The following is a 14,173-nucleotide window of genomic DNA, read 5'->3' on the forward strand; positions in this document are numbered from 1 at the left end:
CTGTGTTGGGTCTTCGTTTCTATGCGAGGGCTTTCTCTAGTTGTGGCAAGCGGGGTCCACTCTTCATCGCAGTCGCGGCCTCTCACTATCGCGGCCTCTCTTTGCGGAGCACCGGGCTCCAGACACGCAGGCTCAGTAATTGTGGCTCACGGGCTCAGCTGCTCTGCGGCATGTGGGATCTTCCCAGACCAGGGCTCAAACCCGTGTCCCCTGCATTTAGCAGGCAGATTCTCACCACACTGCGCACCAGTGGAAGCCCCCTCTCTCTATTTTTCATGGTAAAATCTAGCTAAAGTTTGTCAATTTTGTTTATCTTTTCAAAAAAACCAGCTCTTAGTTCTGTTGATAGTTTACTTCTTTTTATTGCTGAAAAATATTCCATTCTCTGGATATACCAGTGTTTATCCATTCACCTATTGAAGGACACCTTAGTTGCTTCCAGTTTTTGGTAATTATGAATAAAGCTGCTATAACATTCATGTGCAGGTTTTTGTGTGGACATAAGTTTTCAACTCATTATGGTACATACTTAGGAGCACAGTTGCTGAATCATATGGTAAGACTATGTTTAGCTTTATAAGAAACTGTCATACCATCTCTTAAAGTACTGTATTGCTTTGTATTCCCGCCAGCAATGGATAAGAGTTCTTCTTATTCCACATCCCTAGTAGCACTTGGTGTTATCAGTGTTCTGGATTTTAGCAATTTTAATAGATGTGAAATGGTATCTCATTGTTTAAATTTGCAATTACCTAATGACATATGATGTTGAGCATCTTTTCATATGATTGTCGTCTTTATATCTTCTTTAGTGAGGTCTCTGCTTAGATATTTTGCCCACTTTTAAACTTGGTCCTTTATTTTTTTAAACAGTTTCCTTTAGTTCTTTGAATATATATATAATAGCTGCTTTCCATTCCTAGTTTTAAAAAATCTAAGAAGTAAGCCCCTTCTGGGACATTTTTTTTTGTTGGTTGCTTTTTTTTTTTTTTTTTAGTTCTTGTTTGTATTTTTAAGCATAGCTTCCTCAGATCACCCCCTGAGTCAGTATAAATCAGTGGTCAGCCAATGATGGGCCAGAAGATTTCCTTAAATGCCTTGAACCAGTAAGTTCTCCATCTTTTGCCAAGAGGATCTTTGTGTGAAGGTATACTTCATACTTTAGGAAGTTTATAAATCAGCCTTAGTTTTCATTTCTTATTTCCAGAGTTGAATGACTGGGGCCTTCTCCTGTCCCATTTCTTTCCTGGGTAGGTGCACAGTCTTGTATACTCATGCATACTTTCAGATCCCCAAGAATATGTCGGAACCTTTCAAAGTTCCCCTATGACCATCTGGTTTTCAAGGTCTTCCTTTTAAATTTTTAGCCAGGCTCTTGTTTGCCCCAAACTGAAATCACAGTCTTAGGCAGCTGTGATATTATCAGAAGATTGCTATGGTTTTCTTGGTATGCCTGGGGGAAAGGACTTTTTACATAGAGCTGAGCTCTGAGTCAAATCAAATATAACAACACCCTAGGAATGGAGATTTTCCAGGTAGCTGCTAGTTTGGTGAAAATATTGACTGTGTTCTGGGGATGGGGCTTTTAATGAAGCTCCAAAAGATCCATTGGCTGTGATAATGCTGACTTTCATGGCTACCATACCTCTGAGCTTGGAAGGGAGGGAGGATGGGAATAACCTCAAGTTAAAACTTCACAGACTGATGTTCTTACTGAGGTTCATTAGTTTTTTTTGAATCGATACTTTTCAGTTCATTCTGTGCCTTTGGTTAATTTCCAATGTTCTGACCTGTTTTTTTGTTTTTGTTTTTTTAATGTTTTGCCTGTATTTTTTTGCCCAAGTAGGGGAATTCATTCACTAAGGTCCTGAGCTTGATGTTCTGGACATTAGTTTGTTGACACCTCTAATTTTGGTGGACAAACAATGTTCTTCTGAGACATTGCTTTAATATTTATTATGTTTATAAATTGTGGTTTGTAAATGACAGATAAAACATTAGCACTTTTTCTTTTTGCAGAAACTTTTAGGCATACGTTTGGGACAATTATATTCTTTCTTTTTCAGGTTCCTATTAGTTCTGAATCTGTAGACCCATCTGATGATATTGAGGTACAATCTTTGATATGTCAGAGAGAATGCAGCAAAACTGTGAACACTGAAGCCTTAATGACAGTATTTCACCCTCAGGATTTGGAGACTCTTAATTCCAAAACGGTAGGAAAACAAAATATTTAAATCTATAGATTGAAACAGTTGATCAAAAATAAAAGTCTTAGATCAGACTGAAAACTCTTCTTTTTGAGCTTGAAAAGGTTTTCTAGCAGGTACTACTGTGTGATATGTTTGGTTCCATTACAAAATAGGACTGTTATCAAGAATTAAGATGAAAGTTGAACCTTGGGTTTTATTTGCATAGATTTCTAACAGTCAATCCTAATTGGGGTGATTGGTGAGAATGATGGTTCAAAGCTTTACCTCCTAGGTGTCATGGTTTTCCCATTTTAATATGAGTTTAGCTAAGAACTAAAATAGTAAATTAAACCTGTTATGCTCACATGGATTTTAAAGATTTTTGTGATGACAGTGGTCCAGTGTTTAGCCCATCTGTGAATACTGATTTTGACTTTCTATGTTCTTGTTTTCCATAGGTATTGTTTCATGGTGAAGAGAGTTATCGAGTTATTTGAAACTTAATTTCAAATTAATTTAATTTCTCACCATGTTTAGTTGCTTTGATTTTTTTGTTATAGTTGAAAGAAAAGATGAAGGAACAGTCCTGGAACATCCTGTTTACAGAATGTGGGCGTGGTGTTAGCATGTTTCGGACCAAAAAGACTCAAGATCTGGTTGTAAGAGGGATTCCAGAGACCTTAAGAGGAGAGCTCTGGATGCTTTTTTCAGGTATTACATTTATTCACTTTATTCATTTAACAGACATTAACTATGCCCCTTCTAGGAGTTATGTACTAAGCTAAATAAAAATAATTACAAAGATGGCTAGGACTAAGTCTTATCATGAGTTCAGACTAGTCACAGAGAGTACGGTAGTTATGTGTACTTACCTATATATCCATACATCCATTGTCTGAGCAGATTAGTTTATTAGGCAATAGCTAACTGCAAGGGACGGGGTGGGAATCTCTAGTGTCAGAAGAAAGTTAAGGGGAAAAGACAGTTCATGAAAATGTTATTCTTTTGGATAAGATTGCTGTCCTGATGTTATAGATTCTAGTGTGAAGCTTTTCCTTTTATTTGTTTGTACTCAGATAACACTTGAGCATAAAGCTTAATTTAAAAGTAATCCAGTTCTTCATGTATATAGGCAAGTAGTAGCTTTGTTATGTTCCTCTTCTTTTGTATGTTAATGTGATCATCTGTACAGGTGCTGTTAATGACATGGCTGCTAATCCTGGCTATTATGCTGAAGTGGTTGAGCAGTCTTTAGGGACCTGCAACTTGGCTACTGAAGAAATTGAACGTGATTTGCGTCGCTCCCTGCCTGAGCATCCAGCCTTTCAGAGTGACACTGGCATATCTGCTCTGAGGCGGGTACTCACTGCTTATGCATTCAGGAATCCCAAAATTGGATACTGCCAGGTATGATTTCATTATGAGCTCAACTGTTATTGTGTTCCAAATGATAAAATCACATCAAATCCAACTCTACTAATAAGGACAGAGATTGGGCTGAGATTGATAGTGGATATTATTAATGTAAGAATGATAGTGGGAATACTTAGATTTGATATTCCATTAATTCATTTTTCTTTTATATTTAACAAATATTTACTGAATTCCTGCTCTGTGAAAGATACTGTGCTAGGTGCTCAAGACTATATAAAGCTGAATCAGATAAGAATCCTGCCCTTAAAAGTATATGGACTGGTAGGTATTAAAACATATTCAAGGACTTCCCTGGTGGTGCAGTAGTTGGGAATCCACCTGCTAGTGCAAGGGACACCGGTTCAATCCCTGGTCTGGGAAGATCCCACATGCCACGGAACAACTAAGCCTGTGTGCCACAACTACTGAGCCTGCACTCTAGAGCCCATGAGCCACAACTACTGAGGCTGCGAGCCACAACTACTGAAGCCTGTGCACCCTAGAGCCCACACGCCACAACTGCTGAGCCCACACACCACAACTACTGAAGCCCACGCACCTAGAGCCCGTACTCTGCAACAAGAGAAGCCACTGCAGTGAGAAGCGCACGCACCTCAACGAAGAGTAGCCCCCGCTTGCTGCAAATAGAGAAAGCCCATGTGCAGCAACAAAGACCCAACGCAGCCAAAAATAAATAAAAAATTTAAAAACAAAAACAAACAAAAAAGCATATTCATTGGCAAAAGAAAAACAAATGAGACAATTTATTAGAGAAATATTAAGTCTCACCAGGATTTATAATAGGGATAAGTTGGAGGAACAGAGAAGGCTGCATGGAAGAAGTGGCATTTGTAGGTCTTGAAATTGGTGAATTTTAGATGTATGGAGATGGAATGAAATACCACTGTAGGTGAAGGGATCAGTGTAACCAAACACAGAGGTAAATGTGGAATATATGTAGGACCATGTTCTGTCTAGTAGAATTGTAGAGTGAATGAAGTGACGTAATTGAGGGAAAAAATCAGTAAGGTAGATTGGGATAGGTCAGGAGTTTGAATGTTACTTTGTAGGCAGTGGGGGAATCACTGAAAAAAATCCTTTAGGAGGACACTAAAGGGTATGCTAGACTGCTAACACAAATAATCTCAAACACAATAAAAGTTTACTTAAAGGAATAAACAGAGGAGAGCAAATATTCAAGTCAGTAGGTAGCTCTCCTCCATGTGATTATTCAGGGATTTAGGCTGACAACAGGCTCTGTCATCTTCAAAACATGGCTTCCAAGGTACTCTTTCATTGCCATTACTACTCACAGGAAGAGGGGAGAGAGCATGGAGAAACAATTATGGGAAATTTTATTGGCCAGGCCTGGAAGTTGCATACATCACTTCACCCACATTTTATTGGAGGATCTTGGTCTCATGGCCACACCTATTCATAAAGAAGTCTGCAAAATGTAGCGCGGTTGAGCACACGTACATCCAGATACTATGGAAGAAGGGGAGATTGGGTTAGGGTGGATAGCTAGCACTCTCAGCCACACATTCATTTATGATGGGGTTGAGTACCCATAATGATTACATATCAGTCCGACCTATCCATTGAAACTTATCAATAGAGAGGTATTTTTGAAAAGCAATTTAAGTGAGTGGATCATCTGAATGACAAGTATTTAGCATGTTTTAGGATCTCTGAAAGGTAATAAAGAAGCATAATGCTTCTTTTCTCAAAGAGCTTACACTCAGAGAGCCTGTAATGTTATCTATATGTGGTAGTTTAAAGGCAGCTTCAAAGTAGGCAATACTTGATTTTTGACTTCTAAAAAATGAAAGCAAAATTAGAAACATGGAGGGCCAGAGGAAAGTTATTCAGAGTTAGGTAACACTATAAGCAATACCATTCAGGTGAAAATAAGCCTGCCATGGAGATCAGACTGGCTAGGTTCGTGCTGGAATCAAGAAGTAAATAAGTTTGTGTGAGGCAAGATCATGGTGAATCTTTCAAGCTTGGGAGAAGTTTGAATTTAATATGATAAGCAGGTTTTATTGCTTTTGATCAAAAACTCAGGTGAGCCATACTGACTCATGGCTGACTGACTGGCTTTGTTTATCTTTTCTTCCTTCTTCCATCCTTCCCTCCCTTCCTTCCATCTATCTGATCTATCTTCTTCCTTCTTTTCTTCCTTTCCTTTTTTCATTCCTTTTTCCTTTCATCTATCTAGAGATAGAATTCACATACCAGAAACTTCACCCATTAGTGTTTTTTAGTATATTCACAAAGCCATGCAACCATCATCTCAGTCTTAACTCCATAACACTTTCATCACCCCAGAAAGAAGCCCCACATCCATTAGTAGTTACTCCCCATTTTTCCCTACTCCCAACCCTAGGCAATCACTAATCTACTTTTCTGTTTCTATGGATTTGCCTATTACGGATATTTTATCTAAATGGAGTGATACAATATGTGGTCTTTTGTGTCTGCCTTATTTCATTTAGCATATTGTTTTCAAGGTTCATCCATGTTGTAGCGTGTATTAGTACAGTACTTCATTCCTTGCTATGGCTGAATAATAGTCCATGGTATGGATATACAACATTTTGTTCAACAATTGGTAGGCATTTTGGGTTGTTTCCACATTTTTGCTCTTGTGAATAATGTTGCCATGGATATTCGTATACAACTTTTTGTGTGGATGTGGTTTTTGATTCTTTTGGGTATTTAGCTAGAAGTGGAACTGCTGAGTTATGTGGTAACTTTATGTAACTTTAACATTTTGGGGCAATGCCAAACTATTTTAAAAAGAGACCATACCATTTTACATTCCCACCAGCAATGTGTGTGATGGTTCCAATTTCTCCACATCCTCGGTGACACTTGTTATTATCTCTCTTTTTGATTATAGCCATCCTAGTGAATGTGAAGTGGTATCTCGTTGTGGTTTTGATTTGCATTTCCCTAACATGCTTATTGGCCATTTGTATATCTTCTTAGGAGAAATGTCTATTCAAATCCTTTGCCCATTTTTAAAATTGGATTATTTATCTTGTTACTGTTGAGTTGTAATGGTTCTTTATATATTTTGGATACTAATCCTTTATCAGATATAGTATTTGCAAAATTTTTCTCCTGTTCTGTGGATTGTTTTTTCACTTTCTTGATGGTGTTCTTTGAAGCACAGAAGTTTTAATATTTGTTTTTGTATGTTTTTCATTTGTTGTGTGTGCTTTTGATGTCATATCTAAGAAGCCATTGCCTAATCCAAGGTCAAGAAGATTTAGTCCTATGTTTTCTTCTAAGGGTTTTATAGTTTCAATGCTTAAATTTAGGTTTCTGGACCATTTTGTCTTAGTTTTTGTGTGTGGTGTATGGGAAAAGCTTCAGCTTCATTCTTTTACTTGTGGATAGCCAGTTGTCCCAGTGCCATTTGTTGAAAAAAAGCAGTCTTTGACTCATTGAATTGCCTTGGCACCCTTGCTGAAAATCACTTCACTATAAATGTTAGGGTTTATTTCTTGACTCACAATTCTATTCTATTGACTTATGTTTCTGTTCTTATGCCAGTATCACACTGTCTTTTTTACTACAGCTGTGTAGTAAGTTTTGAAATTGGGAACTGTGAGTCCTTTAACTGTTTTTTTTTCCAAAATTGTTTTGGCTTTTTAGGTCTCTTGCATTTCCATATGAATTTTAGGATCTGTTTGTCAATTTCTGGATAAAGAAGAAAAATCCAACTGGAATTTTCTTAGTCATTGCATTGAATCTGTAGATCAACTTGGGGGATATTGTATATTAACAATATTAAGTCTTCTAGTCCATGAACACAGGATGTTTTTCTTTTCCATTTATTTAATTCTTTTAAAATTTCATTCAAGGTTGTTTCGTAGTTTCCTATGTGCAAGACTTTACTTCCTTTGTTAATTTTATTTCTAAGTTTTTTATTCTTTTTGACATTACAGTAAATGGAATTGTTTTCTTGATTTTATTTTTGGATTGCTCAATGCCAGTATATAGAAATACGATTGATTTTTGTATATATTGATCTTGTATCCTGCAATCTTGCTAAGCTTATTAGTTCTAGTAGATTTTTTTGTGGATTCCTTATTTAGAATTTTCTATATACAAGATCATGGAATCTGAATAGTGATATTTTTTACTTCTTCCATTCCAACCTGGATGCCTTTTTGTCCTTTTTCTTGCCTGATTGACCTGGCTATAACCTTCAGTACAGTGTTGAAGAGAAGTGGTGAGAATGCATATTCTTGTCTTGTTATTTACCTTAAGGGGAAGCAATCAGTCTTTCATCATTAAGTGTGAGGTTAACTGTGGGCGTTTTATAGATTCTTTTTATCATGTTCAGGAAGTTCCCTTATATTGCTAGTTTGTTGAGTGTTTTTATCATGAAAGGGTGGTGGATTTTGTTAAGTAATTTTTCTGTGTCTATCGAGATAATCATGTGATTTTTTTCCTTTATTTTAGTAATATCATTGTTGACCTGAAACAAATAGACCACCAGATATTTCTTCAGCAAAGATGGATTTATTCAGGATGAGCAGAGAATTGCAATTTGGGGTCTACAACCATGGCGAGCCATGGGCAAGTCCCCCAATGGCAAGGGGAGGAGAACACTTTTATAGAGAAGAAAAAGAAGTTGGAAGGGCTATAGTAAACTAAGAGTCCATGGCTTTTCATTGGCCTTGCCAGGAAAAAAGAGTCTTTTTTCTGCCTGTTGGTCTCTGCTGTAGTTGCAGGGCACGAGAGCGCCCCCTTCTGGTCTCCCAACTCTTTAATTGAGGTTTCTGTTTGTTAATTTTTTACATTGTGTATTACTTTTGCTGACTTTTTTTTTTTAGTTTATTAAAAGTGCATATTTATTGTAATTAATTTAGAACATAAAAATTACATAAAAGAAAGAAAAATCATCTATAATCCCACTACCCAGAAATAACCACCACTAACATTTTTCAGTATTTCCTCTTAGTCTTTCCATGTAATTAAGTGTTCTTCTTAAAAAGAACATAGTTCTTTTCCTAAATTTCTCTATGGCACTCTGTTATACATCATAGTATATTTCATCAAGGCTTTTTTGGGACATTAAAATTGTATTCTTGCGAATTCCCTGGTGGTCCAGTGGTCAGGACTCTGCACTTTCACTGCTGAGGGCCCGGGTTCAATCCCTGGTTGGAGAACTAAGATCCCACAAGCCACATGTTGTGGCCAAAAAAAAAAAAAAATGTATTCTTTATTTTTGTTTTATTTTGTCTCGCTTTGTTTTGTAAAACTACTCTTAACAAAACATCCTTGTGACTAAATCTTTACATACCTCCTTGTATTTTCCTTAGGACAATTTCTTGCAAGAATAATTGCTTTGTCCAAAAAAAAAATCTTTCTTAGGCCTCTCATTAACATTAAAAAAAAATTGTGATAAAATATACATATTTTAATCATTTTATAAGTAAAAATGCAGTGGCATTAAGTACATTTACAACACTGTGTAGCTATCACCACTGCCTATTTCCAGAACTTTTTCATCATTTCAAGCAAAAACTCTCCACCCATAAAGCAATAACTCCCCATTCCACTTCTCCCAGCCCCTGTTAATCTCTACTCTACCTATTATCTCTATGAATTTGCCTATTATAGGTACCTAATTTAAGTGGAATAATATAATATTTGTCCTTTTTGTGTCTGGCTTTTTTTTTAACATCTTTATTGGAGTATAGTTGCTTTACAATGTTGTGTTAGTTTCTGCCGTATAACAAAGTGAATCAGCTGTATGTACACATATATCCCCATATCCCCTCCCTCTTGCGTCTCTATCCCACCCCTCTAGGTGGTCACAAAGCACCGAGCTGATCTCCCTGTGCTATGCAGCTGCTTCCCACTAGCTATCTATTTTACATTTGGTAGTGTATATATGTAATGCTACTCTCTCACTTCGTCCCAGCTTGCCCTTCCCCCTCACCGTGTCCTCAAGTCTATTCTCTAAATCTGCGTCTTTATTCCTGTCCTGCCCCTAGGTTCATCAGAACTGTTTCTTTTTATTTTTGTTTTTTTAGATTCCATATATATGTGTTAGCATACTGTATTTGTTTTTCTCTTTCTGACTTACTTCACTCTGTATGACAGACTCTAGGTCCATCCACGTCACTACAAATAACTCAATTTCGTTTCTTTTTATGGCTGAGTAATATTCCCTTGTATATATATGCCACATCTTCTTTATCCATTCATCTGTCAATGGGCACTTAAGTTGCTTCCATGTCCTGGCTATTGTAAATAGTGCTGAAGTGAACATTGTGGTACATGACTCTTTGTGAATTATGATTTTCTCAGGGTATATGCCCAGTAGTGAGATAGCTGGGTCGTATGGTAGTTCTATTTTTAGTTTTTTAAGGAACCTCCATACTGTTCACCATAGTGGCTGTATCAATTTACATTCCCACCAACAGTGCGAGAGGGTTCCCTTTTTTCCACACCCTCCCTAGCATTTATTGTTTGTAGATTTTTTTGATGATGGCCACTCTGACTGGTGTGAGGTGATACCTCATTGTAGTTTTGATTTGCATTTCTCTAATGATTAGTGATGTTGAGCATCCTTTCATCTGTTTGTTGGCAATCTGTGTATATTCTTTGGAGAAATGTCTATTTAGGTCTTCTGCCCATTATTGGATTGGGTTGTTTGTTTTTTTGATATTGAGCTGTATGAGCTGCTTGTATATTTTGGAGATTAATCCTTCTCAGTTGCTTCGTTTGCAAATATTTTCTCCCATTCTGAGGGTTGTCTTTTCATCTTATTTATGGTTTCCTTTGCTGTGCAAAAGCTTTTAAGTTTCATTAGGTCCCATTTGTTTATTTATTTTTTTATTTCTCTAGGAGGTGGGTCAAAAAGGATCTTGCTGTGATTTATGTCATAGACTGTTCTGCCTATGTTTTCCTCTAAGTTTTATAGTGTCTGGCCTTACATTTAGGTCTTTAATCTATTTTGAGTTTATTTTTGTGTGTGTGTATGGTGTTACGGAGTGTTTTAATTTCATTCTTTTATATGTAGCTGTCCAGTTTTCCCAGCACCACTTATTGAAGAGGCTGTCTTTTCTCCATTGTACATTCTTGTCTCCTTTATCAAAGATAAGGTGACCATATGTGTGGGGGTTTATCTCTGTGCTTTCTATCCTGTTCCATTGATATATATTTCTGTTTTTGTGCCAGTACCATACTGTCTTGGTTACTGTAGCTTTGTAGTATAGTCTGAAGTCAAGGAGCCTGATTCCTCCAGCTCCGTTTTTCGTTCTCAAGATTGCTTTGGCTATTTGGGGTCTTTTGTGTTTCCATACAAATTGTGAAATGGTTTTTCTAGTTCTGTGAAAAGTGCCATTGGTAGTTTGATAGGGATTGCCCTGAATCTGTAGATTGCTTTGGGTAGTATAGTCATTTTCACCATATTGATTATTCCAATCCAAGAACATGGTATATCTCTCCATCTGTTTGTATCATCTTTAATTTCTTTCATCAGTGTCTTATAGTTTTCTGCATACAGGTCTTTTGTCTCCTTAGGTAGGTTTATTGCTAGGTATTTTATTCTTTTTGTTGCAGTGGTGAATGGGAGTGTTTCCTTAATTTCTCTTTCTGGTCTTTCGTTGTTAGTGTATAGGAATGCAAGAGATTTCTGTGCATTAATTTTGTATCCTGCAACTTTACCAAATTCATTGATTAGCTCTAGTAGTTTTCTGGTGGCATCTTTAGGATTCTCTATGTATAGTATCACGTCATCTGCAAACAGTGACAGTTTTACTTCTTTTCCGATTTGGATTCCTTTTATTTATTTTTCTTCTCTGATTGCTGTGGCTAAAACTTCCAAAACTATGTTGAATAATAGTGGTGAGAGTGGGCAGCCTTGTCTTTTTCCTGATCTTAGTGGAAATGGTTTCACTTTTTCACCATTGAGAATGATGTTGGCTGTGGGTTTGTCATATATGGCCTTTATTATGTTGAGGTATGTTCCCTCTGTGCCTACTTTCTGGAGGGTTTTTATCATAAATGGGTGTTGAATTTTGTTGAAAGCTTTTTCTGCATCTGTTGAGATTATCATATGGTTTTTATCCTTCCATTTGTTAATATGATGTATCACATTGATTGATTTGCATATATTGAAGAATCCTTGCATTCCTGGGATAAACCCCACTTGATCATGGTGTATGATCCTTTTAGTGTGCTGTTGGATTCTGTTTACTAGTATTTTGTTGAGGATTTTTGCATCTATATTCATCAGTGATATTGGCCTGTAGTTTTCCTTTTTCGTGACATCTTTGTCTGGTTTTGGTGTCAGGGTGATAGTGACCTCATAGAATGAGTTTGGGAATGTTCCTCCCTCTGCAATATTTTGGAAGAGTTTGAGAAGGATAGGTGTTAGCTCTTCTGTAAATGTTTGATAGAATTCGCCTGTGAATCCATCTGGTCCTGGGCTTTTGTTTGTTGGAAGATTTTTCTTAAATTAATTAATTAATTTTTTTTTGGCTGCATTGGGTCTTCGTTGCCGTGCACGGGCTTTCTCTAGTTGCGGTGAGTGGGGGCTACTCTTCGTTGCGGTGCGCGGGCTTCTCATTGCAGTGACTTCTCTTGTTACCGAGCACGGGCTCTAGGCACGCAGGCTCAGTAGTTGTGGCGCACGGGCTCTAGAGCACAGGCTCAATAGTTGTGGTGCATGGGCTTAGTTGCTCCGCAGCATGTGGGATCTTCCCGGACCAGGGCTCGAACCTGTGTCCCCTGCATTGGCAGGCGGATTCTTAACCACTGTGCCACCAGGGAAGTCCTGTTGGAAGATTTTTAATCACAGTTTCAATTTCAGTGCTTCTGATTGGTCTGTTTATATTTTCTGTTTCTTCCTGGTTCAGTCATGGAAGGTTGTGCTTTTCTAAGAATTTGTCCATTTCTTCCAGGTTGTCCATTTTATTGGCATATAGTTGCTTGTAGTAATCTCTCATGATCCTTTGTATTTCTGAAGGGTCAGTTGTTACTTCTCCTTTTTCATTTCTATTTCTGTTGATTTGAATCCTTTCCCTTTTTTCTTGATGAGTCTGGCTAATGGTTTATCAATTTTGTTTATCTTCTCAAAGAACCAGCTTTTAGTTTTATTGATCTTTGCTATTGTGCCCTTCATTTCTTTTTCATTTATTTCTGATCTGATTTTTATGATTTCTTTCCTTCTGCTAACTTTGGGGTTTTTTTGTTCTTCTTACTCTAATTGAGATTTTTCTTGTTTCTTGACGTAGGACTGTATTGCTATAGACTTCCCTCTTAGAACTGCTTTTGCTGCATTCCATAGGTTTTCGGTCATCGTGTTTTCATCGTCATTTGTTCTTAGGTATTTTTTGATTTCCTCTTTGATTTCTTCAGTGATCTCTTGGTTATTTATTAGTGTATTGTTTAGCTTCCATGTGTTTGTATTTTTTACAGTTTTTTCCCTGTAATTTATATCTAGTCTCATCGCATTGTGGTCGGAAAATATACTTGATACGATGTCAATTTTCTTAAATTTACCAAGGCTTGATTTGTGACCCAAGATATGACCTATCCTGGAGGATGTTCCATGAGCACTTGAGAAGAAAGTGTATTCTGTTGTTTTTGGATGGAATGTCCTATAAATATCAATTAAGTCCATCTTCTTTAATGTATCATTTAAAGCTTGTATTTATTTATTTTCATTTTGGATGATCTGTCTATTGGTGAAAGTGGGGTGTTGAAGTCCCCTACTATTACTGTGTTACTGTCAATTTCCCCTTTTATGGCTGTTAGCATTTGCCTTATGTATTGAGGTGCTCCTATGTTGGATGCATAGATATTTACAATTGTTCTATCTTCCTCTTGGATTGATCCCTTGATCATTATGTAGTATCCTTCTTTGTCTCTTATAATAGTCTTTATTTTAAAGTCTATTTTGTCTGATATGAGAATTGCTACTCCAGCTTTCTTTTGATTTCCATTTGCATGGAATATCTTTTTCCATCCCCTAACTTTCAGTCTGTATGTGTCCCTAGGTCTGAAGTGGGTCTCTTGTAGACAGCATATGTACGGGTCTTGTTTTTGTATCCTTTCAGCCAGTCTGTGTCTTTTGGTTGGAGCATTTAATCCATTTACATTTAAGGTAATTATCGATATGTATGTTTCTGTTACCATTATCTTAATTGTTTTGGGTTTGTTATTGTAGGTCTTTTCCTTCTCTTGTGTTTCCTGCCTAGAGAAGTTCCTTTTGCATTTGTTGTAAAGCTGGTTTGGTGGTGCTGAATTCTCTTAGCTTTTGCTTGTCTGTGCACTTAGTATGATTTAGGGAGCCTCCCTCCCTATGGGTGGGGTTGTGTTCCTATCTTGCTGGTTGTTTGGCATGGGGCGTCCAGCACTAGAGCTTGCCGCCCATTGGGTGGAGCTGGGTCTAAGCATTGAGACAGAGATCTCTGGGAGAGCTCTCGCCAATTGATGTTAGGTGTGTTCAGGAGGTCTCTGGTGGTCTGATGTCCTGAACTCGGCTCTCCCACCTCAGGGGCTCAGGCCTGTCAGCCGGCCGGAGCATCAAG

The 14,173-nt window shown here is 37.4% G+C and overlaps 1 protein-coding gene across 7 annotated transcripts in view; it reads left to right on the top strand.

The window, feature by feature from the left end:
• Positions 1 to 14,173, top strand: part of TBC1D8B (TBC1 domain family member 8B) — an 82,789-nt gene that overhangs the window by 44,154 nt on the left and 24,462 nt on the right. For all 7 annotated transcript variants that reach the window (XR_014259021.1, XM_082447527.1, XM_082447524.1 and 4 more), the window contains 3 exons: positions 2,067 to 2,216; positions 2,753 to 2,903; positions 3,385 to 3,599. Coding sequence is in view for 6 of the 7 variants with exons in the window: in XM_082447527.1 (XP_082303653.1) it covers positions 2,067 to 2,216; positions 2,753 to 2,903; positions 3,385 to 3,599 (516 nt within the window). In the remaining variant the exon portion in view is untranslated. The remainder of the gene's footprint in view (positions 1 to 2,066; positions 2,217 to 2,752; positions 2,904 to 3,384; positions 3,600 to 14,173) is intronic.

The sequence above is a fragment of the Balaenoptera physalus genome (assembly GCF_965194825.1).
Source record: "Balaenoptera physalus genome assembly, chromosome: X".
Classification (NCBI taxonomy): Eukaryota; Metazoa; Chordata; class Mammalia; order Artiodactyla; family Balaenopteridae; genus Balaenoptera; species Balaenoptera physalus.